The sequence below is a fragment of the Salmo salar genome, chromosome 12 (assembly GCF_965601325.2).
Source record: "Salmo salar chromosome 12, fSalSal1, whole genome shotgun sequence".
Taxonomy (NCBI): domain Eukaryota; kingdom Metazoa; phylum Chordata; class Actinopteri; order Salmoniformes; family Salmonidae; genus Salmo; species Salmo salar.
In genome coordinates, this window is record NC_138302.1 from 95,558,801 (window position 1) to 95,585,897 (window position 27,097).

Here is a 27,097-nt window from a genome sequence, read left to right on the forward strand (position 1 = left end):
ACATATCAAGGTATCAGAGCATGTTTACAGTAAGGACAGGTGTTGATATTAGAGCATGTTTACAGTAAGGACAGGTGAAGGTATCAGAGCATGTTTACAGTAAGGACAGTTGAAGGTAGCAGTGCATGTTTACAGTAAGGACAGGTAAAGGTAGCAGTGCATGTTTACATTAAAGACAGGAGAAGGTAGCATTGCATGGTTACAGTAAGGACAGGAAGGTAGTAGAGCATGTTTACAGTAAGGACAGAGGACGGTAGCAGAGCATGGTTACAGTAAGGCGAGAGGACGGTAGCAGAGCATGGTTACAGTAAGGCGAGAGGACGGTAGCAGAGCATGGTTACAGTAAGGACAGAGGAAGGTAGTAGAGCATGGTTACAGTAAGGACAGAGGAAGGTAGTAGAGCATGGTTACAGTAAGGACAGAGGAAGGTAGTAGAGCATGGTTACAGTAAGGACAGAGGACGGTAGTAGAGCATGGTTACAGTAAGGACAGAGGAAGGTAGTAGAGCATGGTTACAGTAAGGACAGAGGAAGGTAGTAGAGCATGGTTACAGTAAGGACAGAGGAAGGTAGTAGAGCATGTTTACAGTAAGGACAGAGGAAGGTAGTAGGGCATGTTTACAGTAAGGACAAAGGAAGGTAGTAGAGCATGTTTACAGTAAGGACAGGAAGGTAGTAGGGCATGTTTACAGTAAGGACAGAGGAAGGTAGTAGGGCATGTTTACAGTAAGGACAGGAAGGTAGTAGAGCATTTTTACAGTAAGGACAGAGGAAGTTAGTAGAGCATATTTACAGTAAGGACAGGAAGGTAGTAGGGCATGTTTACAGTAAGGACAGAGGAAGGTAGTAGGGCATGTTTACAGTAAGGTCAGAGGAAGGTAGTAGAGCATGTTTACAGTAAGGTCAGAGGAAGGTAGTAGAGCATGTTTACAGTAAGGACAGAGGAAGGTAGTAGAGCATGTTTACAGTAAGGACAGAGGAAGGTAGTAGAGCATGTTTACAGTAAGGACAGAGGAAGGTAGTAGAGCATGTTTACAGTAAGGACAGAGGACAGAGGAAGGTAGTAGAGCATGTTTACAGTAAGGACAGAGGAAGGTAGTAGAGCATGTTTACAGTAAGGACAGAGGAAGGTAGTAGAGCATGTTTACAGTAAGGACAGAGGAAGGTAGTAGAGCATGTTTACAGTAAGGACAGAGGAAGGTAGTAGAGCATGTTTACAGTAAGGACAGAGGATGGTAGTAGAGCATGTTTACAGTAAGGACAGAGGAAGGTAGTAGAGCATGTTTACAGTAAGGACAGAGGAAGGTAGTAGAGCATGTTTACAGTAAGGACAGAGGAAGGTAGTAGAGCATGTTTACAGTAAGGACAGAGGAAGGTAGTAGAGCATGTTTACAGTAAGGACAGAGGAAGGTAGTAGAGCATGTTTACAGTAAGGACAGAGGAAGGTAGTAGAGCATGTTTACAGTAAGGACAGAGGAAGGTAGTAGAGCATGTTTACAGTAAGGACAGAGGACAGAGGAAGGTAGTAGAGCATGTTTACAGTAAGGACAGAGGAAGGTAGTAGAGCATGTTTACAGTAAGGACAGAGGAAGGTAGTAGAGCATGTTTACAGTAAGGACAGAGGAAGGTAGTAGAGCATGTTTACAGTAAGGACAGAGGATGGTAGTAGAGCATGTTTACAGTAAGGACAGAGGAAGGTAGTAGAGCATGTTTACAGTAAGGACAGAGGAAGGTAGTAGAGCATGTTTACAGTAAGGACAGAGGAAGGTAGTAGAGCATGTTTACAGTAAGGACAGAGGAAGGTAGTAGAGCATGTTTACAGTAAGGACAGAGGAAGGTAGTAGAGCATGTTTACAGTAAGGACAGAGGAAGGTAGTAGAGCATGTTTACAGTAAGGACAGAGGAAGGTAGTAGAGCATGTTTACAGTAAGGACAGAGGAAGGTAGTAGAGCATGTTTACAGTAAGGACAGGAAGGTAGTAGAGCATGTTTACAGTAAGGACAGAGGAAGGTAGTAGAGCATGTTTACAGTAAGGACAGAGGAAGGTAGTAGAGCATGTTTACAGTAAGGACAGAGGAAGGTAGTAGAGCATGTTTACAGTAAGGACAGAGGAAGGTAGTAGAGCATGCTGAGGAGGGCAGTAACACCTTGGAGGCCTTAGACTAAATCTGCTGACACACAGTGAAGTGTAGGCTAGGTTAGGTACTGTACCGTAGGCATACAGTGTGCTGTACTGGGAGTATGTCCAGCTGAGGTGAGAAACAGGGGTGTGTGTTTATGCTGCGTGTGGGTGTGTGCGTGGAGCTTTGGCGGTTTCAAGGTCAAATACCTAGTAGGGAATTACTTGTGTGTGTGATAATTATCATCCTCTCTCTCTCTCTCTCTTTCTCTCAACCCTCCATCTTTCAACCCATCTCAGCGCCCAGAGCTATGCCCATTTCTGTGTTGTGTCCGTTATTAAAACAGAGGATAGTGTTGTGAGAAATAACCCAGAGAGACGTGTTGTTGTTTAGTGGTTATACAGTATGTACTGTACACTGAGTTACATCAGACCCCAGGGCTTATATATACAGCGCAGTCGGAAAGTATTCACATTTTGTTACGTTACAGTCTTATTCCAAAATGGATTAAATCCTTTCCCACCCCCCTCATCAATCTACACACAATAATCCATAATGACAAAGCAAAAACAGGTTTTTAGACATTTTTGTAAATGTATTAAAAATTGGAAACGAAATATCACATTTAGATAAGTATTCAGACCCTTTACTCAGTATTTTGTTGAAGCACTTTTGGCAGCGATTACAGCCTCAAGTCTTCTTGGGTATGACACTACAAGCTTGGAACACCTGTATTTGGGGAGTTTCTCACATTCTTCTCTGCAGATCCTCTCAAGCTCTGTCAAGTTGGATGGGGAGCGTCGCTGCACAGCTATTTCCAAGGTCTCTCCAGAGATGTTCGATCGGGTTCATGTCCAGGCTCTGGCTGGGCCAGTCAAGGACATTGAGAGACTTCAGAGGCGTTGTCTTGGTTGTGTGCTTAGGGTTGTTGTCCTGTTTGAAGGTAAACCTTCTCCCCAGTCTGAGCACTCTGGAGCAGGTTCTCATCAAGGATCTCTCTGTACTTCGCTCCGTTCATCTTTCCCTTGATGCTGACTAGTCTCTGCTGCTGAAAGACATCCCCACAGCATGATGCTGCCACCACCATGCTTCACATTTTACATTTTAGTCATTTAGCAGACGCTCTTATCCAGAGCGACTTACAGTAGTGAATGCATACATTTCTTTTTTTTTTCTTCATACTGGTCCCCCGTGGGAATCAAACCCACAACCCTGGCGTTGCAAACACCATGCTCTACCAACTGAGCCACACAGGACCACAAGAATGGTGCCAGGTTTCCTCCAGATGTGATGCTTGGCATTCAGGCCAGAGTGTTCATTCTTGGTTTCATCACACCAGAGAATGTTGTTTCTCATGGTCTGAGAGTCTTTAGTAGCCTTTTGGCAAACTCCAAGCGGGCTGTCATGTGCCTTTTACTGAGGAGTGGCTTCCGTCTGGCCACTTTACCATACAGGCCTGATTGGTGGAGTGCTGCAGAGATGGTTGTCCTTCTGGAAGGTTCTCCCATCTCCACAGAGGAACTCTTGAGCTCTGTCAGAGTGACCATCGGGTTCTTGGTCACCTCCCTGACCAAGGCCCTTCTCCCCCGGTTGCTCAGTTTGGCTGGGTGGCCAGTTCTAGGAAGAGTCTTGGTGGTTCCAAACTTCCTCCATTTAAAAAGGATGTAGGCCACTGTGTTCTTGTGGACCTTCAATGCTGCAGAAATGTTTGGTACCCTTCCCCAGATCTGTGCCTCGACACAATCCTGTCTCAGAACTCTACAGACAATTCCTTCGACATCAGGCCTTGGTTTTTGCTCTGACATGCACTGTCAACTGTGGGACCTTATATAGGCAGGTGTGTGCCTTTCCAAATCATGTCCAATCAATTGAATTTACCACAGGTGGACTCCAATCAAGTTGTAGAAACATCTCAAGGATGGTCAATGGAAACAGGATGCACCTGAGCTCAATTTCGAGTCTCATAGCAAAGGGTCTGAATACTTATGGAAATAAGGTATTTCTGTTTTTTATTTTTATAAATGTGCAAAAATGTCAACCTGCTTTTTGTTTTCTCATTATGGGGTATTGTGTGTAGATTTATGAGGAAAAAACATTTATTTAATCAATTTTAAAATAAGTCTGTAATGTAACAAATGTGGGAAAAGTCGAGGGCTCTGAATACTTTCCGAATGCACTGTATACACACACACACACACACACACACACACACACACACACACACACACACACACACACACACACAGACACACACACACACACACACACACACACACACACACACACACACACACACACACACACACACACACACACACACACACACACACACACACACACACACACACACACACACACACACACACACACACACAGGAAGGGAACAACTACAACAATACCAGCCTTTGCCGTTCGGCCTTCGCTCATTCATATATTTATATGTACATATTCTTATTCATTCCTTTACACATGTGTGCATAAGGTAGTTGTTGTGAAATTGTTAGGTTAGATTACTTGTTAGATATTACTGCATGGTCGGAACTAGAAGCACAAGCATTTCGCTACACTCACATTAACATCTGCTAACCATGTGTATGTGACTGATTTGATTATGTCACCTGCAGCCCTGTCCTACCAAGGTTACCATAGTGATGTTAATGTCCTGACCTTCATTTATGGTTTGAATAACATTCACCTCTGCTCAAATAAATGTTGTAATATGATAAACCATAATGAATGGATTCTGGGTTGATTTAATGAGGTAAATGTAAGGGGTAGTCCAGGTGAACAGGACCATGGAGGCTACAGTGACTGTATCTACAGTATAGGTCTACACACTGCTAATATCATCTTTTACCCATCTACAGTATAGGTCTACACACTGCTAATATCATCATTTACCCATCTACAGTATAGGTCTACACACTGCTAATATCATCTTTTACCCATCTACAGTATAGGTCTACACACTGCTAATATCATCATTTACCCATCTACAGTATAGGTCTACACACTGCTAATATCATCTTTTACCCATCTACAGTATAGGTCTACACACTGCTAATATCATCTTTTACCCATCTACAGTATAGGTCTACACACTGCTAATATCATCTTTTACCCATCTACAGTATAGGTCTACACACTGCTAATATCATCATTTACCCATCTACAGTATAGGTCTACACACTGCTAATATCATCTTTTACCCATCTACAGTATAGGTCTACACACTGAACCAATACACATGTGGTACCCATGTGTGAAGGGCTTGTTGGGTCTGAAAGCGTAGCATGGTTAGTTAATGTAATGGTTCTGAAAGCATAGCATGGTTAGTTAATGTAATGGGCATGGTTAGTTAATGTAATGGGTCTGAAAGCGTAGCATGGTTAGTTAATGTAATGGGCATGGTTAGTTAATGTAATGGGTCTGAAAGCGTAGCATGGTTAGTTAATGTAATGGGTCTGAAAGCGTAGCTTGGTTAGTTAATGTAATGGGTCTGAAAGCGTAGCATGGTTAGTTAATGTAATGGGCATGGTTAGTTAATGTAATGGGCATGGTTAGTTAATGTAATGGGTCTGAAAGCGTAGCATGATTAGTTTGTGTAATGGGTCTGAAAGTGTAGCATGGTTAGTTAATGTAATGGGTCTGAAAGCGTAGCATGGTTAGTTAATGTAATGGTATGAAAGCGTAGCATGGTTAGTTAATGTCATGGGTCTGAAAGCGTAGCATGGTTAGTTAATGTAATGGTATGAAAGCGTAGCATGGTTAGTTAATGTAATGGTATGAAAGCGTAGCATGGTTAGTTAATGTAATGGAATGAAAGCGTAGCATGGTTAGTTAATGTCATGGGTCTGAAAGCGTAGCATGGTTAGTTAATGTAATGGGTCTGAAAGCGTAGCATGGTTAGTTAATGTAATGGGCATGGTTAGTTAATGTAATGGGTCTGAAAGCGTAGCATGGTTAGTTAATGTAATGGGTCTGAAAGCGTAGCATGGTTAGTTAATGTAATGGGTCTGAAAGCGTAGCATGGTTAGTTAATGTAATGGGTCTGAAAGCGTAGCATGGTTAGTTAATGTAATGGGCATGGTTAGGTAATGTAATGGGTCTGAAAGCGTAGCATGGTTAGTTAATGTAATGGGCATGGTTAGTTAATGTAATGGGCATGGTTAGTTAATGTAATGGGCATGGTTAGTTAATGTAATGGGTCTGAAAGCATAGCATGGTTAGTTAATGTAATGGGTCTGAAAGCGTAGCATGGTTAGTTAATGTAATGGGTCTGAAAGCGTAGCATGGTTAGTTAATGTAATGGGCATGGTTAGTTAATGTAATGGGTCTGAAAGCGTAGCATGGTTAGTTAATGTAATGGGTCTGAAAGCGTAGCATGGTTAGTTAATGTAATGGGCATGGTTAGTTAATGTAATGGGTCTGAAAGCGTAGCATGGTTAGTTAATGTAATGGGTCTGAAAGCGTAGCATGGTTAGTTAATGTAATGGGCATGGTTAGTTAATGTAATGGGCATGGTTAGTTAATGTAATGGGTCTGAAAGCATAGCATGATTAGTTTGTGTAATGGGTCTGAAAGCGTAGCATGGTTAGTTAATGTAATGGGCATGGTTAGTTAATGTAATGGGCATGGTTAGTTAATGTAATGGGTCTGAAAGCATAGCATGGTTAGTTAATGTAATGGGTCTGAAAGCGTAGCATGGTTAGTTAATGTAATGGGTCTGAAAGCGTAGCATGGTTAGTTAATGTAATGGGTCTGAAAGCGTAGCATGGTTAGTTAATGTAATGGGTCTGAAAGCGTAGCATGGTTAGTTAATGTAATGGGTCTGAAAGCGTAGCATGGTTAGTTAATGTAATGGGCATGGTTAGTTAATGTAATGGGCATGGTTAGTTAATGTAATGGGTCTGAAAGCGTAGCATGGTTAGTTAATGTAATGGGTCTGAAAGCGTAGCATGGTTAGTTAAAGTAATGGGCATGGTTAGTTAATGTAATGGGCATGGTTAGTTAATGTAATGGGCATGGTTAGTTAATGTAATGGGCCTGAAAGCGTAGCATGGTTAGTTAATATAATGGTCATGGTTAGTTAATGTAATGGGTCTGAAAGCGTAGCATGGTTAGTTAATGTAATGGGCATGGTTAGTTAATGTAATGGGCATGGTTAGTTAATGTAATGGGTCTGAAAGCGTAGCATGGTTAGTTAATGTAATGGGTCTGAAAGCGTAGCATGGTTAGTTAAAGTAATGGGCATGGTTAGTTAATGTAATGGGCATGGTTAGTTAATGTAATGGGCATGGTTAGTTAATGTAATGGGCCTGAAAGCGTAGCATGGTTAGTTAATATAATGGTCATGGTTAGTTAATGTAATGGGTCTGAAAGCGTAAGCATGGTTAGTTAATGTAATGGGCATGGTTAGTTAATGTAATGGGTCTGAAAGCGTAGCATGGTTAGTTAATGTAATGGGTCTGAAAGCGTAGCATGGTTAGTTAATGTAATGGGTCTGAAAGCGTAGCATGGTTAGTTAATGTAATGGGTCTGAAAGCATAGCATGGTTAGTTAATGTAATGGGCATGGTTAGTTAATGTAATGGGCATGGTTAGTTAATATAATGGGCATGGTTAGTTAATATAATGGGCATGGTTAGTTAATGTAATGGGTCTGAAAGCGTAGCATGGTTAGTTAATGTAATGGGCATGGTTAGTTAATGTAATGGTTCTGAAAGCGTAGCATGGTTAGTTAATATAATGGTCATGGTTAGTTAATGTAATGGGTCTGAAAGCGTAGCATGGTTAGTTAATGTAATGGGCATGGTTAGTTAATGTAATGGGTCTGAAAGCGTAGCATGGTTAGTTAATGTAATGGGCATGGTTAGTTAATGTAATGGGTCTGAAAGCGTAGCATGGTTAGTTAATGTAATGGGCATGGTTAGTTAATGTAATGGGTCTGAAAGCGTAGCATGGTTAGTTAATGTAATGGGCATGGTTAGTTAATGTAATGGGCATGGTTAGTTAATGTAATGGGCCTGAAAGCGTAGCATGGTTAGTTAATGTAATGGGTCTGAAAGCGTAGCATGGTTAGTTAATGTAATGGGCCTGAAAGCGTAGCATGGTTAGTTAATGTAATTGGCATGGTTAGTTAATGTAATGGGTCTGAAAGCGTAGCATGGTTAGTTAATGCAATGGGCATGGTTAGTTAATGTAATGGGTCTGAAAGCGTAGCATGGTTAGTTAATGTAATGGGCCTGAAAGCGTAGCATGGTTAGTTAATGTAATGGGTCTGAAAGCGTAGCATGGTTAGTTAATGTAATGGGCTCTGAAAGCGTAGCATGGTTAGTTAATGTAATGGTGTCCTGAAAGCGTAGCATGGTTAGTTAATGTAATGGGTCTGAAAGCGTAGCATGGTTAGTTAATGTAATGGGCCTGAAAGCGTAGCATGGTTAGTTAATGTAATTGGCATGGTTAGTTAATGTAATGGGTCTGAAGCGTAGCATGGTAAGTTAATGTAATGGGCATGGTTAGTTAATGTAATGGGTCTGAAAGCGTAGCATGGTTAGTTAATGTAATGGGTATGAAAGCGTAGCATGATTAGTTAATGTAATGGGCATGGTTAGTTAATGTAATGGGTCTGAAAGCGTAGCATGGTTAGTTAATGTAATGGGTCTGAAAGCGTAGCATGGTTAGTTAATATAATGGTCATGGTTAGTTAATGTAATCTGCATGGTTAGTTAATGTAATGTCCCTGAAAGTGTAGCATGGTAAGTTAATGTAATGGGTCTGAAAGCGTAGCATGGTTAGTTAATGTAATGGGTCTGAAAGCGTAGCATGGTTAGTTAATGTGACATGGGGTGGGCTGAAAGCGTAGCATGGTTAGTTAATGTATGGTATGAAAGCGTAGCATGGTTAGTTAATGTAATGGGTCTGAAAGCGTAGCATAATTAGTTAATGTAATGGGCATGGTTAGTTAATGTAATGGGTCTGAAAGCGTAGCATGGTTAGTTAATGTAATGGGTCTGAAAGCGTAGCATGGTTAGTTAATGTAATGGGTCTGAAAGCGTAGCATGGTTAGTTAATGTAATGGGTCTGAAAGCGTAGCATGGTTAGTTAATGTAATGGGTCTGAAAGCGTAGCATGGTTAGTTAATGTAATGGTATGAAAGCGTAGCATGGTTAGTTAATGTCATGGGTCTGAAAGCGTAGCATGGTTAGTTAATGTAATGGGTCTGAAAGCGTAGCATGGTAAGTTAATGTAATTGGCATGGTTAGTTAATGTAATGGGTATGAAAGCGTAGCATGGTTAGTTAATGTAATGGGCATGGTTAGTTAATGTAATGGGTCTGAAAGCGTAGCATGGTTAGGTAATGTAATGGGTCTGAAAGCGTAGCATGGTTAGTTAATGTAATGGGCATGGTTAGTTAATGTAATGGGTCTGAAAGCGTAGCATGGTTAGTTAATGTAATGGGCATGGTTAGTTAATGTAATGGTATGAAAGCGTAGCATGGTTAGTTAATGTAATGGGCATGGTTAGTTAATAGTAATGGGCATGGTTAGTTAATGTAATGGGCATGGTTAGTTAATGTAATGGGTCTGAAAGCGTAGCATGGTTAGTTAATGTAATGGGTCTGAAAGCGTAGCATGGTTAGTTAATGTAATGGGTCTGAAAGCGTAGCATGGTTAGTTAATGTAATGGGTCTGAAAGCGTAGCATGGTTAGTTAATGTAATGGGTCTGAAAGCGTAGCATGGTTAGTTAATGTAATGGGTCTGAAAGCGTAGCATGGTTAGTTAATGTAACTGCGGCATGGTTAGTTAATGTCATGGGTCTGAAAGCGTAGCATGGTTAGTTAATGTAATGGGTCTGAAAGCGTAGCATGGTTAGTTAATGTCATGGGTCTGAAAGCGTAGCATGGTTAGTTAATGTAATGGGTCTGAAAGCGTAGCATGGTTAGTTAATGTAATGGGTCTGAAAGCGTAGCATGGTTAGTTAATGTAATGGGTATGAAAGCGTAGCATGGTTAGTTAATGTCTTCCTCTCTATTTCTCCCTCTGTTCCAGTACGTTACCTGTTGAAGAACAACGTCAGTCCAGACCTGTGCAACGAGGACGGTCTCACTGCTCTGCACCAGGTGAGTGTCCCTCTGGAGAGTCACTGGACCACTGAAGAGTCTAACAATAAGGCCGTAATTCAGTAATTGCTGATGGTGTCTTTTCCACGTTGTGCTCTCAGTAAAGGTCAGTACATACACAGGCGTCGTACACAGGCGTTGTACGCAAATCACATTTTATTGGTCACGTACACGTGTTTAGCAGATGTTATTGCGGGTGTACCCCCAAGCCGTAAGACTCCTGAACAGGTAATCAAATGGCTACCCGGACTATTTGCATTGTGTGCCCCCCCCACCCCCCAACCCCTCTTTTACGCTGCTGCTTCTCTCTGTTTATCATATATCATATATACCTACATGTACATACTACCTCAATCAGCCCGACTAACTGGTGTCTGTATATAGCTACTGTTATAGCCTCGCTACTGTATATAGCCTCGCTACTGTATATAGCCTCGCTACTGTTATAGCCTCGCTACTGTTTTAGCCTCGCTACTGTTTTAGCCTCGCTACTGTATATAGCCTCACTACTGTTATAGCCTCGCTACTGTTTTAGCCTCGCTACTGTTTTAGCCTCGCTACTGTTTTAGCCCTCGCTACTGTATATAGCCTCACTACTGTTATAGCCTCGCTACTGTTTTAGCCTCGCTACTGTATATAGCCTCACTACTGTTATTTTTCACTGTCTTTTTACTGTTGTTTTTATTTCTTTACTTATCTATTGTTCACCTAATACCAATTTTTTACTTAAAAATTGCACTGTTTGTTAGGGCCTGTCATTAAGCATTTCACAGTGGAATTGTTAGATATTACCTGTTAGATACTGCTGCACTGTCGGATCTAGAAGCATATCGCTACACTCGCAATAACATGTGTATGTGACCAATAAAAATAGTACGGGGAGAGAAGAGAGAGAGAGGAGAGAGAGAAGAGAGAGAGAGGGAGGAGAGAGGAGAGACTTTCACTTTATTTTCCATTAGAGAAAAGAAGTAGTACCACCCACCCAGTGGTCAGACAGACGAGACAGACAGACAGGAAAACACAGACAGACAGACAGACAGGACAAACACAGACAGACAGACAGACAGACAGACAGACAGACAGACAGACAGACAGGAAAACACAGACAAACAGACAGACAGACAGCACAGACAGACAGACAGACAGACAGACAGACAGACAGACAGACAGACAGACAGACAGACAGACAGACAGACAGACAGGAAAAGACAGACAGACAGACAGACAGACAGACAGACAGACAGACAGACAGACAGACAGACAGACAGACAGACAGACAGACAGACAGACAGACAGACAGACAGACAGACAGACAGACAGACAGACAGACAGACAGACAGACAGGAAAACACAGAGAGACAGGCCTCTGCATTATTCAGTGTGTACCAGTCTTTTAGATGATCAGCCTGAGAAAAGCATTGTGCCGAATCACTGATTCACCTTCTATCCTAAATAACAACTCATTATGTGGTCAATATTAGCCAATCTGCACAGTGGCTGGACCTGTGCCTCTCAACGTGTGTTTACAGAGAGAGACGCGCATACAAATCCCACACAAAAGAATGTGTAACCTTTATTTAACTAGGAAAGTCAGTTAAGAACAAATTCATATTTACAATGAATGTCTACTGGGGAACAGTGGGTTAACTGCCTTGTTCAGGGGCAGAACAGATTTGTACCTTGTCGATTCGATTCAGCAACCTTTCAGTTACTAGTCCAACGCTCTAACCACTAGGCTGCCTGCCGCCCCAAGACGCAATAGATAGTAAGGAATAGATAGTGAAGTATACAGTATATACATATGAGATGAGTAATGTGAGATACATAAACATTCTTAAAGTGGTATTATTAAAGTGACTAGTGTTCCATTTATTAAAGTGGCCACAATGTCAGCGTTTAGTTTTGAATCATTTTAATTGAATATGAATATATTGTTGGTGTGGTCATCTTTAGGTGTTACTGTCATCAGTCTTTTCTGGAAGACTCAGAACATACACAGTTGTATAGCCGAAGTCCCTTCAGGGTTTTTTAATGTTGTGGTTCCTTTCACAGTGGCTCTATTCCACACACAACTCCTCCCCCAGGGCTGGAGGCTGCAGGCAGGCGTATAGAGGAGGGGGAGGGGGACATCTTTCCCTGACTCCTCACATCCTATCTCTTCGCCTCCTTCTCAACCGTATTGAACAAGGTCGACCAGGCTCTCTCCAGTCTCTCTCCCTGTCTCTCCAAGCTCACACTGTTCTCCCCAGTGTCTCTCCCTGTCTCTCCAAGCTCACACTGTTCTCCCCAGTGTCTCCCCCTGTCTCTCCAAACTCACACTGTTCTCTCCAGTCTCTCTCCCTGTCTCTCCAAGCTCACACTGTTCTCCCCAGTGTCCCCCTGTCTCTCCAAGCTCACACTGTTCTCCCCAGTGACTCTCCCTGTCTCTCCAAGCTCACACTGTTCTCCCCAGTGTCTCCCCGTCTCTCCAAACTCACACTGTTCTCCCCAGTGACTCTGTCTCTCCAAGCTCACACTGTTCTCCCCAGTGACTCCCCCTGTCTCTCCAAGCTCACACTGTTCTCCCCAGTGACTCCCCCTGTCTCTCCAAGCTCACACTGTTCTCCCCAGTGTCTCCCCCTGTCTCTCCAAGCTCACACTGTTCTCCCCAGTCTCTCCCCCTGTCTCTCCAAGCTCACACTGTTCTCCCCAGTGACTCCCCCTGTCTCTCCAAGCTCACACTGTTCTCCCCAGTGACTCCCCCTGTCTCTCCAAGCTCACACTGTTCTCCCCAGTGACTCCCCCTGTCTCTCCAAGCTCACACTGTTCTCCCCAGTGACTCCCCCTGTCTCTCCAAGCTCACACTGTTCTCCCCAGTGTCTCCCCCTGTCTCTCCAAACTCACACTGTTCTCCCCAGTGACTCCCCCTGTCTCTCCAAGCTCACACTGTTCTCCCCAGTGACTCCCCCTGTCTCTCCAAGCTCACACTGTTCTCCCCAGTGACTCCCCCTGTCTCTCCAAACTCACACTGTTCTCCCCAGTGACTCCCCCTGTCTCTCCAAGCTCACACTGTTCTCCCCAGTGACTCTGTCTCTCCAAGCTCACACTGTTCTCCCCAGTGACTCCCCCTGTCTCTCCAAGCTCACACTGTTCTCCCCAGTGACTCCCCCTGTCTCTCCAAGCTCACACTGTTCTCCCCAGTGACTCCCCCTGTCTCTCCAAGCTCACACTGTTCTCCCCAGTGTCTCCCCCTGTCTCTCCAAGCTCACACTGTTCTCCCCAGTGTCTCCCTGTCTCTCCAAGCTCACACTGTTCTCCCCAGCATGTTTCTCTGAAGCCCAGGAAAACAGTGTCTGAAACACAGTACATCACCACAGTGGAGAGATGTCTGGGGAATCTGTCTGTTGGTGTAATGTTTGATGGAGCTGTGCCAGAACTGTCTGTCTGTCTGTCTGTCTGTCTGTCTGTCTGTCTGTCCCCAACACCAGACAGATCTGCACTCTGGACTGGTCATCCCAACACCAGATTTAACATAAATCCTTTTTAGCTGGGGTTTGGTGGGAATAGAGCCACTGTGAAAGGAACCACAACATTAAAAAACCCTGAAGGGACTTCGGCTATACAACTGTGTATGTTCTGAGTCTTCCAGAAAAGACTGATGACAGTAACACCTAAAGATGACCACACCAACAATATATTCATATTCAATTAAAATGATTCAAAACTAAACGCTGACATTGTGGCCACTTTAATAAATGGAACACTAGTCACTTTAATAATACCACTTTAAGAATGTTTATGTATCTCACATTACTCATCTCATATGTATATACTGTATACTTCACTATCTATTCCTTACTATCTATTGCGTCTTGGGGCGGCAGGCAGCCTAGTGGTTAGAGCGTTGGACTAGTAACTGAAAGGTTGCTGAATCGAATCGACAAGGTACAAATCTGTTCTGCCCCTGAACAAGGCAGTTAACCCACTGTTCCCCAGTAGACATTCATTGTAAATATGAATTTGTTCTTAACTGACTTTCCTAGTTAAATAAAGGTTACACATTCTTTTGTGTGGGATTTGTATGCGCGTCTCTCTCTGTAAACACACGTTGAGAGGCACAGGTCCAGCCACTGTGCAGATTGGCTAATATTGACCACATAATGAGTTGTTATTTAGGATAGAAGGTGAATCAGTGATTCGGCACAATGCTTTTCTCAGGCTGATCATCTAAAAGACTGGTACACACTGAATAATGCAGAGGCCTGTCTCTCTGTGTTTTCCTGTCTGTCTGTCTGTCTGTCTGTCTGTCTGTCTGTCTGTCTGTCTGTCTGTCTGTCTGTCTGTCTGTCTGTCTGTCTGTCTGTCTGTCTGTCTCTCTGTGTTTTCCTGTCTGTCTGTCTCTCTGTGTTTTCCTGTCTGTCTGTCTGTCTGTCTGTCTGTCTGTCTGTCTGTCTGTCTGTCTGTCTGTCTGTCTGTGTTTCCTGTCTGTCTGTCTGTCTCTCTGTGTTTTCCTGTCTGTCTGTCTGTCTGTCTGTCTGTCTGTCTGTCTGTCTGTCTGTCTGTCTGTCTGTCTGTCTGTCTGTCTGTCTGTGTTTTCCTGTCTGTCTGTCTGTCTGTCTGTCTGTCTGTCTGTCTGTCTGTCTGTCTGTCTGTCTGTCTGTCTGTTTGTCTGTGTTTCCTGTCTGTCTGTCTGTCTCTCTGTGTTTTCCTGTCTGTCTGTCTGTCTGTCTGTCTGTCTGTCTGTCTGTCTGTCTGTCTGTCTGTCTGTCTGTCTGTGTTTTCCTGTCTGTCTGTCTGTCTGTCTGTCTGTCTGTCTGTCTGTCTGTCTGTCTGTCTGTCTGTGTTTTCCTGTCTGTCTGTCTGTCTGTCTGTCTGTCTGTGTTTTCCTGTCTGTCTGTCTGTCTGTCTGTCTGTCTGACCACTGGGTGGGTGGTACTACTTCTTTTCTCTAATGGAAAATAAAGTGAAAGTCTCTCCTCTCTCCTCCCTCTCTCTCTCTTCTCTCTCTCCTCTCTCTCTCTTCTCTCCCCGTACTATTTTTATTGGTCACATACACATGTTATTGCGAGTGTAGCGATATGCTTCTAGATCCGACAGTGCAGCAGTATCTAACAGGTAATATCTAACAATTCCACAGTGAAATGCTTAATGACAGGCCCTAACAAACAGTGCAATTTTTAAGTAAAAAATTGGTATTAGGTGAACAATAGATAAGTAAAGAAATAAAAACAACAGTAAAAAGACAGTGAAAAATAACAGTAGTGAGGCTATATACAGTAGCGAGGCTAAAACAGTAGCGAGGCTAAAACAGTAGCGAGGCTATAACAGTAGTGAGGCTATATACAGTAGCGAGGCTAAAACAGTAGCGAGGCTATAACAGTAGCGAGGCTATATACAGTAGCGAGGCTATAACAGTAGCTATATACAGACACCAGTTAGTCGGGCTGATTGAGGTAGTATGTACATGTAGGTATATATGATATATGATAAACAGAGAGAAACAGCAGCATAAAAGAGGGGTTGGGGGGTGGGGGGGGCACACAATGCAAATAGTCCGGGTAGCCATTTGATTACCTGTTCAGGAGTCTTACGGCTTGGGGGTACACCCGCAATAACATCTGCTAAACACGTGTACGTGACCAATAAAATGTGATTTGCGTACAACGCCTGTGTACGACGCCTGTGTATGTACTGACTTTCCTAGTTAAATAAAGGTTACACATTCTTTTGTGTGGGATTTGTATGCGCGTCTCTCTCTGTAAACACACGTTGAGAGGCACAGGTCCAGCCACTAAACAAGCCCTGTGCAGATCAAATCAAATGTATTTATGAAGCCCTTCTTACATCAGCTGATATCTCAAAGTGCTGTACAGAAACCCAGCCTAAAACCCCAAACAGCAAGCAATGCAGGTGTAGAAGCCCGGTGGCTAGGAAAATCTCCCTAGAAAGGTCAAAATCTAGGAAGAAACCTAGAGAGGAACCAGGCTATGAGGGGTGGCCAGTCCTCTTCTGGCTGTGCCGTGTGGAGATTATAACAGAACATGGCCAAGATGTTCAAATGTTCAGAGATGACCAGCAGAGTCAAATAATAATAATCACAGTGGTTGTAGAGGGTGCAACAAGTCAGCACCTCAAGAGTAAATGTCAGTTGGATTTTCATAGCCAATCATTGAGAGTATCTCCACCGCTCCTGCTGTCTCTAGACAGTTGAAAACAGCAGGTCTGGGACAGGTAGCACGTCCGGTGAACAGGTCAGGGTTCCATAGCCGCAGGCAGAACAGTTGAAACTGGAGCAGTAGCACAGCCAGGTGTACTGGGGACAGCAAGGAGTCATCATGCCAGGTAGTCCTGAGGCATGGTCTTAGGGCTCAGGTCCTCCGAGAGAGAGAAAGAGAGAATTAGGGAGCGCATACTTAAATTCACACAGTACACCGGATAAGACAGGAGAAATACTCCAGATATAACAGACTGACCCTGGCCCCCCGACACATAAACTACTGCAGCATAAATACTGGAGGCTGAGACAGGAGGGGTCAGGAGACATTGTGGCCGCATCCGATGATACCCCCGGACAGGGCCAAACAGGCAGGATATAACCTCACCCACTTTACCAAAGCACAGCTCCCACACCACTAGAGGGATATCTTCAACCACCAACTTACCATCCTGAGACAAGGCCGAGTACAGCCCACAAAGATCTCCGCCACGGCACAACCCAAGGGGGGGGCGCCAACCCAGACAGGAAGACCACGTCAGTGACGCACCCCTCCTAGGGACGTCATGGAAGGACACCAGTAAGCCAGTGACTCAGCCCCTGTAATAGGGTTAGAGGCAGAGAATCCCAGTGGAGAGATGGGAACCGGCCAGGCAGAGACAGCAAGGGCGGTTCGTTGCTCCAGAGCCTTTCCGTTCACCTTCACACTCCTGGGCCAGACTACACTCAATCATAGGACCCACTGAAGAGATGAGTCTTCAGTAGACTTAAAGGTTGAGACAGAGTCTGCGTCTCTCACATGGGTTGGCAGACCATTCCATAAAAATTGAGCTCTATCGGAGAAAGCCCTGCCTCCAGCCGTTTGCTTAGAAATTCTAGGGACAATTAGGAGGCCTGCGTCTTGTGACCGTAGCGTACGTGTAGGTATGTACGGCAGGACCAAATCGGAAAGATAGGTAGGAGCAAGCCCATGTAATGCTTTGTAGGTTAGCAGTAAAACCTTGAAATCAGCCTTTGCTTTAACAGGAAACCAGTGTAGAGTAATATGATCACATTTTTGGTTCTAGTCAGGATTCTAGCAGCCGTATTTAGCACTAACTGAAGTTTATTTAGTGCTTTATCCGGGTAGCCGGAAAGTAGAGCATTGCAGTAGTCCAACCTAGAAGTAACAAATGCATGGATTTATTTTTCTGCATCATTTTTGGACAGAAAGTTTCTGATTTTTGCAATGTTACGTAGATGGAAAAAAGCTGTCCTTGAAACAGTCTTGATATGTTCTTCAAAAGAGAGATCAGGGTCCAGAGTAACGCCGAGGGCCTTCACAGTTTTATTTGAGACGACTGTACAACCATCAAGATTAATTGTCAGATTCAACAGAAGTCTTGGGACCTAGAACAAGCATCTCTGTTTTGTCCGAGTTTAAAATTAGAAAGTTTGCAGCCATCCACTTCTTTATGTCTGAAACACAGGCTTCTAGCGAGGGCAATTCTGGGGCTTCACCATGTTTCATTGAAACGTACAGCTGTGTGTCATCCGCATAGCAGTGAAATTTAACATTATGTTTTCGAATGACATCCCCAAGAGGTAAAAATATATAGTGAAAACAATAGTGGTCCTAAAACGGAACCTTGAGGAACACCGAAATTTACAGTTGATTTGTCAGAGGACAAACCATTCACAGAGACAAACTGATATCTTTCCGACAGATAAGATCTAAACCAGGCCAGAACTTTTCCATGTAGACCAATTTGGGTTTACGATCTCTCCAAAAGAATGTGGTGATCGATGGTGTCAAAAGCAGCACTAAAGTCTAGGAGAACGAGGACAGCTGCAGAACCTCGGTCTGATGCCATTAAAAGGACATTTACCACCTTCACAAGTGCAGTCTCAGTGCTATGATGGGGTCTAAAACCAGACTAAAGCGTTTCGTATATATTATTTGTCTTTAGGAAGGCAGTTTTTCAAAATCTTTTGAGAGGAATGGAAGATTCGATATAGGCCGATTTGTTTATTATATTTTCTGGATCAAGATGTGACTTTTTCAAGAGAGGCTTTATTACTGCCACTTTTAGTGAGCTTGGTACACATCCGGTGGATAGAGAGCCGTTTATTGGGTTCAACATAGGAGGGCCAAGCACAGGAAGCAGCTCTTTCAGTAGTTTAGTTGGAATAGGGTCCAGTATGAAGCTTGAAGGTTTAGAGGCCATGATTATTTTCATCATTGTGTCAAGAGATATAGTCCTAAAACACTTTAGTGTCTCCCTTGATCCTAGGTCCTGGCAGAGTTGTGCAGACTCAAGACAATGGAGCTTTGGAGGAATATGCAGATTTAAAGAGGAGTCTGTAATTTGCTTTCTAATGATCATGATCTTTTCCTCAAATAAGTTCATGAATTTATTGCTGCTTAAGTGAAAGCCATCCTCTCTTGGGGAATGCTGCTTTTTAGTTAGCTTTGCGACAGTATCAAAAATACATTTTGGATTGTTCTTATTTTCCTCAATTAAGTTGGAAAAATAGGATGATCGAGCAGCAGTGAGGGCTCTTCGATACTGCACGGTACTGTCTTTCCAAGCTAGTCGGAAGACTTCCAGTTTGGTGTAGTGCCATTTCCGTTCCAATTTTCGGGAAGCTTGCTTCAGAGCTCGTGTATTTTCTGTATACCAGGGAGCTAGTTTCTTATGACAAATGTTTTTAGTTTTTAGGGGTGCAACTGCATCTAGGGTATTGCGCAAGGTTAAATTGAGTTCCTCAGTTAGGTGGTAACTGATTTTTGTCCTCTGACGTCCTTGGGTAGGCAGAGGGAGTCTGGAAGGGCATCAAGGAATCTTTGGGTTGTCTGAGAATTTATAGCACGACTTTTGATGGTCCTTGGTTGGGGTCTGAGCAGATTATTTGTTGCGATTGCAAACGTAATAAAATGGTGGTCCGATAGTCCAGGATTATGGGGAAAAACATTAAGATCCACAACATTTATTCCATGGGACAGAACTAGGTCCAGAGTATGACTGTGGCAGTGAGTAGGTCCAGAGACATGTTGGACAAAACCCACTGAGTCGATGATAAAAGCCTTTTGGAGTGGGTCTGTGGACTTTTCCATGTGAATTTTAAAGTCACCAAAAATTTGAATATTATCTGCTATGACTACAATGTCCGATAGGAATTCAGGAAACTCAGTGAGGAACGCTGTATATGGCCCAGGAGGCCTGTAAACAGTAGCTATAAAAAGTGATTGAGTAGGCTGCATAGATTTCATGACTAGAAGCTCAAAAGACGAAAACGTAGGTTTTTTTTTTTGTAAATTGAAATTTGCTATTGTAAATGTTAGCAACACCTCCGCCTTTGTGGGATGCACGGGGGATATGGTCACTAGTGTAACCAGGAGGTGAGGCCTCATTTAACACAGTAAATTCATCAGGCTTAAGCCATGTTTCAGTCAGGCCAATCACATCACGATTATGATCAGTGATTAGTTCATTGACTATAACTGCCTTGGAAGTGAGAGATCTAACATTAAGTAGCCCTATTTTGAGATGTGAGGTATCACAATCTCTTTCAATAATGGCAGGAATGGAGGAGGTCTTTATACTAGTGAGATTGCTAAGGCGAACACCGCCATGTTTATTTTTGCCCAAACTAGGTTGAGGCACAGACACGGTCTCAATGGGGATAGCTGAGCTGACTACGCTGACTGAGCTAGTGGCAGACTCCACTAAGCTGGCAGGGCGGCTAACAGCCTGCTGCCTGGTCTGCACCCTATTTCATTGTGGAGCTAGGGGAGTTAAAGCCCTGTCTATGTTCGTAGATAAGATGAGAGCACCCCTCCAGCTAGGATGGAGTCCGTCACTCCCCAACAGGCCAGGCTTGGTCCTGTTTGTGGGTGAGTCCCGGAAAGACGGCCAATTGTCACGATTGTCGTAAGGAGTGGACCAAAACGCAGCGGGAAAATGTATACTCATCTTCTTTTTTATTTGAAGAAGGAAAAACAAAATAAACGCATATACAAAAAACAAACGACTCCAAACCGTCCCGTCAGGTGCAACAAACACTAAACCAGGAAATAACTACCCACAAACCCCCATAGAACAAACACCCCTATAAATAGGACCTTCAATCAGAGGCAACGAGATGCAGCTGCCTCCAATTGAAGGTCAACCCAAATAGACCAACTAGAAATAACATAGAAATACACTAACATAGAACATAACCCAAACAACCCCGAAACACCCTAAACAAACACCCCCTGCCACGCCCTGACCAAACTACAATAACAAACAGCCCCTTTACTGTTCAGGACGTGACACCAATTATCTACAAATTCTATCTTTTGGGAGTGGCAGAAAACAGTTTTCAACCAGCGATTGAGTTGTGAGACTCTGCTGTAGAGCTCATCACTCCCCCTAACTGGGAGGGGGCCAGAGACAATTACTCGATGCCGACACATCTTTCTAGCTGATTTACACGCTGAAGCTATGTTGCGCTTGGTGACCTCTGACTGTTTCATCCTAACATCGTTGGTGCCGACGTGGATAACAATATCTCTATACTCTCTACACTCGCCAGCTTTAGCCAGCACCATCTTCAGATTAGCCTTAACGTCGGTAGCCCTGCCCTGGTAAACAGTGTATGATCGCTGGATGATTCTTTTAAGTCTAATACTGCGGGTAATGGAGTCGCCAATGACTAGGGTTTTCAATTTGTCAGAGCTAATGGTGGGAAGCTTCGGCGTCTCAGAACCCGTAACGGGAGGAGTAGAGACCAGAGAAGGCTCGGCCTCTGACTCCGACCCGCTGCTAAATGGGGAGAACCGGTTGAAAGATTCTGTCGGCTGAATGAGTGACACCGGTTGAGCATTCCTACAGGGTTTCCCTCCAGAAGCCATGAGAAAGTTGTCCGGCTGCGGGGACCGTGCGAGGGGGTTTATACTAACGTTACTATCTGTACTTACTGGTGGCACAAACGCTGTTTCATCCTTTCCTACACTGAAATCACCCTTGCCTAACGATTGCGTCTGAAGCTGGGCTTGCAGCACAGCTATCCTCGCCGTAAGGCGATCGTTCTCCTGTATATTATGAGTACAACGACTGCAATTAGAAGGCATCGTGTTAATGTTACTTAGCTTCGGCTGTTTGAAGTCCTGAAGAACCATGTCCAGATAAAACGTCCAGAGTGAAAAAGTTGAATGAAAAAAGTTGAGTGAGGGAAAAACTAAAAATATAAACTGTAATTAAAAAGTCAAAACCGTAAAGTTGGCAGGTAGCAAAGTAAGGTTGGCAACAAAAGGCACAGCAGCACATAAACAAGTCTGCAAGTTGTGGTCGATATTAGATTGGCTAATATCGACCACATAATGAGTTGTTATTTAGGATAGAAGGTGAATCAGTGATTCGGCACAATGCTTTTCTCAGGCTGATCATCTAAAAGACTGGTACACACTGAATAATACAGAGGTCTCTCTGTGCCTGCCTGCCTGCCTGTCTGTCTGTCTTCTGTCTGTTTTCCTGTCTGCCTGTCTGCCTGCCTGTCTGTCTGCCTGCCTGCCTGTCTCTGTGTTTTCCTGTCTGTCTGTCTGTCTGTCTGTCTGTCTGTCTGTCTGTCTGTCTGTCTGTCTGTCTGTCTGTCTGTCTGTCTCTCTGTGTTTTCCTGTCTGTCTGTCTGTCTGTCTGTCTGTCTGTCTGTCTGTCTGTCTGTCTGTCTGTCTGTCTGTCTGTCGGTCTCTGTCTGTCTGTCTCTCTGTGTTTTCCTGTCTGTCTGTCTGTCTGTCTGTCTGTTTGTCTGTGTTTTCCTGTCTGTCTGTCTGTCTGTCTGTCTGTCTGACCACTGGGTGGGTGGTACTAATTCTTTTCTCTAATGGAAAATAAAGTGAAAGTCTCTCCTCTCTCCTCCCTCTCTCTCTCTTCTCTCTCTCCTCTCTCTCTCTTCTCTCCCCCTACTCCTCCTCTCTCTTTCTCTTCTCCTCTCTCTCTCCTCTCTCTCTCTTCTCTCCCCTACTCCTCTCTCTCTCTCTCCTCTCTCTCCTCTCTCTCCTCCCTCTCTCTCTCTTCTCTCCCCCTACTCCTCCTCTCTCTCTCTTCTCTCTCCTCTCTCTCTCTCTTCTCTCCCCCTACTCCTCCTCTCTCTCTCTCTCTTCTCTCCCCGTACTCCTCTCTCTCCTCTCTCCTCTCGCTCTCCCCTCTCCTCTCTCTCCTCTCTTCTTCAAATCAAATCAAATGTTATTGGTCACATTCACATGTTATTGCGAGTGTAGCGATATGCTTCTAGATCCGACATTGCAGCAGTATCTTAACAGGTAATATCTAACAATTCCACAATAAAACCTAATATCTAACAATTCCACAATAAAACCTAATACACACAATCTAGTAAAGGAATGGGATGAGAATGTATTAGTTTAAAATATATGGATGAGCAGTGAAAGAGCAGCTAAGATGCAATAGATAGTGAAGTATACAGTATACATTATATACATATGAGATGAGTAATGTAAGATATGTAAACATTATTAAAGTGGTATTATTAAAGTGACTAGTGATCCATTTATTAAAGTGGCCAGTGATATCAAGCCTGTATGTAGGCAGCCGCCTCTCTGTGCTAGTGATGGCTGTTTAACAATCTGATGGCCTTGAGATAGAAGCTGTTTTTCAATCTCTCAGTCCCAGCTTAGATGCACCTGTACTGACCTCGCCTTCTGGATGGTAACGGGATGAACAGGCAGTGGCTCGGTTGGTTATTATCCTTGATTATCTTTTTGGCCTTCCTGTGACATCGGGTGCTGTAGTTGTGCTGGAGGGCAGGTAGTTTTCCGGAGAGCCCTGTGGTTGAGGGCGGTGCAGTTGCCGTACCAGGCGGTGATACAGCCCGACAGGATGCTCTCAATTGTGCACCTGTAAAAGTTAATGAGGGTTTTCGGTGACAAGCCAACATTTTTCAGCCTCCTGAGGTTGAAGAGGCGCTGTTGCCCCTTCTTCACCACACTGTCTGTGTGGGTGGACCATTTCAGTTTGTCCGTGATGTGTACGCCGAGGAACTTAAAACTTTCTACCTTCTCCACTGCTGTCCCATCGATGTGGATAGGAGGGTACTCCCTCTGCTTTTTCCTGAAGTCCACGATCATCTCCTTTGTTTTATTGACATTGAATGAGAGGTTGTTTTCCTGACACCACACTCTGAGTGCACTCACCTCCTCCCTGTTGTTGGTAATCAAGCCTACAACTGTTGTGTCATCTGCAAACTTGATGATGGAGTTGGAGGCGTGCATGGCCACGCAGTCATGGGTGAACAAGGAGTACAGGAGAGGGCCACACACCCTTGTGGAGTCCCAGTGTGGAGATGTTGTTTCCTACCTTCACCACCTGGGGGCAGCCCATCAGGAAATCCAGGACCCAATTGCACACTGTCTGTGTGCGTGGACCATTTCAGTTTGTCGGTGATGTGTACGCCGAGGAACTTAAAACTTCCCCCCTTCTCCACTGCTGTCCCGTTGATGTGGATAGGGGGCTGCTCCCTCTGCTTTTTCCTGAAGTCCACGATCATCTCCTTTGTTTTGCTGACATTGAGTGAGAGGTTAGTTTCCTGACACCACACTCAGAGGGCCCTCACCTCCCTGTAGGCCGTCTCGTCGTTGTTGGTAATCAAGCCCACTACTGTTGTGTCGTCTGCAAACTTGATGATTGAGTTGGAGGCGTACATGGCCATGCAGTCGTGAGTGAACAGGGAGTACAGGAGAGGGCTGAGAATGCACCCTTGTGGGGCCCCAGTGTTGAGTGGAGATGTTGTTTCCTACCTTCACCCGTCAGGAAGTCCAGGAACCAGTTGCACAGGTTGGGGTCAAGACCTAGGGTCTCAAGCTTAATGATGAGTTTGGAGGGTACTATGGCGTTTCAATGCTGAGCTGTAGTCAATGAACAGCATTCGGAACATATCCCAGTCCACGTGATCGAAGCAATCTTGAAGCGTGGAATCCGATTGGTCAGACCAGCGTTGAATAGACCTAAGCGCAGGCGCTTCCTGTTTTAGTTTCTGCCTATAAGAGGGGAGAAACAAGATGGAGTCATGGTCAGATTTGCCAAAAGGAGGGCGGGGGAGGGCCTTGTATGCATCGTCGAAGTTAGAGGAGCGGTGGTCGAGTGAGTTAATCGCTCGTGTACTGCAATCAATATGCTGATAGAATTTAGGTAGCCTTGTTCTCAGATTAGCTTTGTTAAAATCCCCAGCTACAATAAATGCAGCCTCAGGATATGTTGTTTCCAGTTTGCATAAAGTCCAGTGAAGTTCCTTGAGGGCCATCATGGTATCGGCTTGCGGAGATACACCGCTGTGACTATAACCGAGGAGAGTTCTCTTGGGAGATAATACGGTCGGCATTTGATTGTGAGGAATTCTAGGTCAGGTGAACAAAAGGACTTGAGTTCGTGTATATTGTTACAATTACACCATGAGTCGTCAATCATGAAACATACACCCCCGCCCTTCTTCTTACCAGAGAGATGTTTGTTCCTGTTGCCGCGAAGCACTGAAAATCCCATTGGCTGTACGGACTCCGACATGTTACAATCCCAGATATCTCTTTGGAAAGCAACTCTTGCCCTAATTTTGTCGACTTTGTTAGCTAAGGACTGGACATTAGCGCGTAATATACTCAGAAGCGGTGGGTGGTGTGCGCGCATCCGAAGCCTCATTAGAAGACCTCTCTGGCACCCTCTCCTCCGGCAGCGTTGTTTTGGGTCGGCCTCTGGAATCAGTTCAAATGCCCTGGGAGGTGCAGACAAAGGATCCGCTTTGGGAAAGTCGTATTCCTGGTCGTTGTGCTGGTTGTGCGGGTAAGTTGACGTCTGTAACGGTTGTCGTCGGATTGAGACCAAAACGCAGCGGGTATATATCATCTTCTTTTATTACGGAAAGAAGGAAAAAACAAAATAAACATGTACACCAAAAGAACACAACGACGAATAAACAGTCCTGTAAGGCCATAAGCTATACATGGAACAATCTCCCACAAACACTAAACCAAACACATACCCATATATAGGACTCTCAATCAGAGGCAACGACAAAACACCTGCCTCCAATTGAGAGTCCAACCCCAATAAACTAAACATAGAAATACAAAAGACTAGAGACCACATAGAAATACAAACATAGAACATAACCCCAAAAACAATAAATCAAACACCCTACTAAATAAACCACCACCCCGAACCACATAAAACAAATATCCTCTGCCACGTCCTGACCAAACTACAATAACAAATAACCCTTATACTAGTCAGGACGTGGCAACGTCTCTGATATCTAATAGTTCTTCCCAGCTGTATGTAATAACACTTAATGTTTTCTGGGCCAACAATGTAAGAAATAATATATTACAAAACAAAATACTGCACAGTTTCCTAAGAACTAGAAGCGAAGCTGCCATCTCAAACTTCATTTCCTGTGAGTTTTATACGTTCCGCTGGTCTGTCAGTAGCATAGAAATGAAGTGAATCATTCCATTTCTATGGTCAGAACCTCACCTCAAAGTGTGTGTAATGTCTTGGTTCTACTCTCTCCCTGGGACATTATTCCATGGGTGTCATGTGTCGACAGGGGATTGGGCCTCAATGTGGGAGCACATTGATTTGTTAGATATTTGTGGTTATTTCTGGGGTTAGAAAAGACTTGCATGTGTAGACAAAGAGATTACATTAAATCCCAGAAGATAACATGAAAGTATCATACAATAATTTACATCCAATTGTGGTCCTCTGGAGAAAAATCTGGCCAATTGATTGTGCACGGACATACGTGAGAAACACACACTAGCTTTGTGTTATTCTCAACCTGCTGCAGAGACTATGAAAGTCCTTGTGTTAGAGGGAACTTGTGGGGGTGTTCTTTTTTAAATAATTTAACCTTCCTCTTTTGATGAATGTTGACGTGCTTCCTATCTAGTCAGGATCTAAGCTACTAGAGTCAATGAAACAGTTAGCCCTGTGACACTAAGCTACTGCACCTCTATATTAGCTTGCAGCTAACCAATGCTCTCTCTCTGGTGTGTGTGTGTGTGTGTGTGTGTGTGTGTGTGTGTGTGTGTGTGTGTGTGTGTGTGTGTGTGTGTGTGTGTGTGTGTGTGTGTGTGTGTGTGTGTGTGTGTGTGTGTGTGTGTGTGTGTGTGAGAGAGAACTGTCTGACAGCAGAAGAGATGAAGCAACAAAGGCCCACGGTGTCGGTAGGGCTAGGTGAAGTAACGTAAATTATAGCTACAGTGGAAAAACGTTTCTTTTTAAACTGAAAGTACCAGGAAGTAACTATTGTTACCACACTATTTCCTATCCATACCAGGGAAATACTAGTGGAAACAGTGACGTAAAATACATGGGTAGGCCTACCATATATTTTACAATAATACAGCCCTAGTAACTGGTTGAAAATGTAGTTAAACCTGGTTTACAATGTCGATGTTGCATTTGTATTCTCATGATTGGATACAGTCTCAATCTGCCGTTTGTGAGCTAGGCACAGACAAACCCAACCATGTCCATGTCAAAATAATTGACCGTTGTCTGGATAACAGCTTGGCTAGCCCACCGTTAATATTACCATAAGAACCGTCTTTAAAACCCACATATTTGAGCTTTTAGGCTAATCTCCCTAGCCTTCCCTGTAATTCCCCTGTACCCTACCTCCC

General features: G+C 43.9%; 1 protein-coding gene across 2 annotated transcripts in view; it reads left to right on the top strand.

The window, feature by feature from the left end:
- The window catches only part of LOC106566123 (protein phosphatase 1 regulatory inhibitor subunit 16B), a 173,632-nt gene that overhangs the window by 108,822 nt on the left and 37,713 nt on the right, over nucleotides 1–27,097 (top strand). For both annotated transcript variants that reach the window (XM_045691909.2, XM_014133975.3), the window contains exon 3: nucleotides 10,171–10,241. In XM_045691909.2, the coding sequence (XP_045547865.1) occupies nucleotides 10,171–10,241 (71 nt within the window). The remainder of the gene's footprint in view (nucleotides 1–10,170; nucleotides 10,242–27,097) is intronic.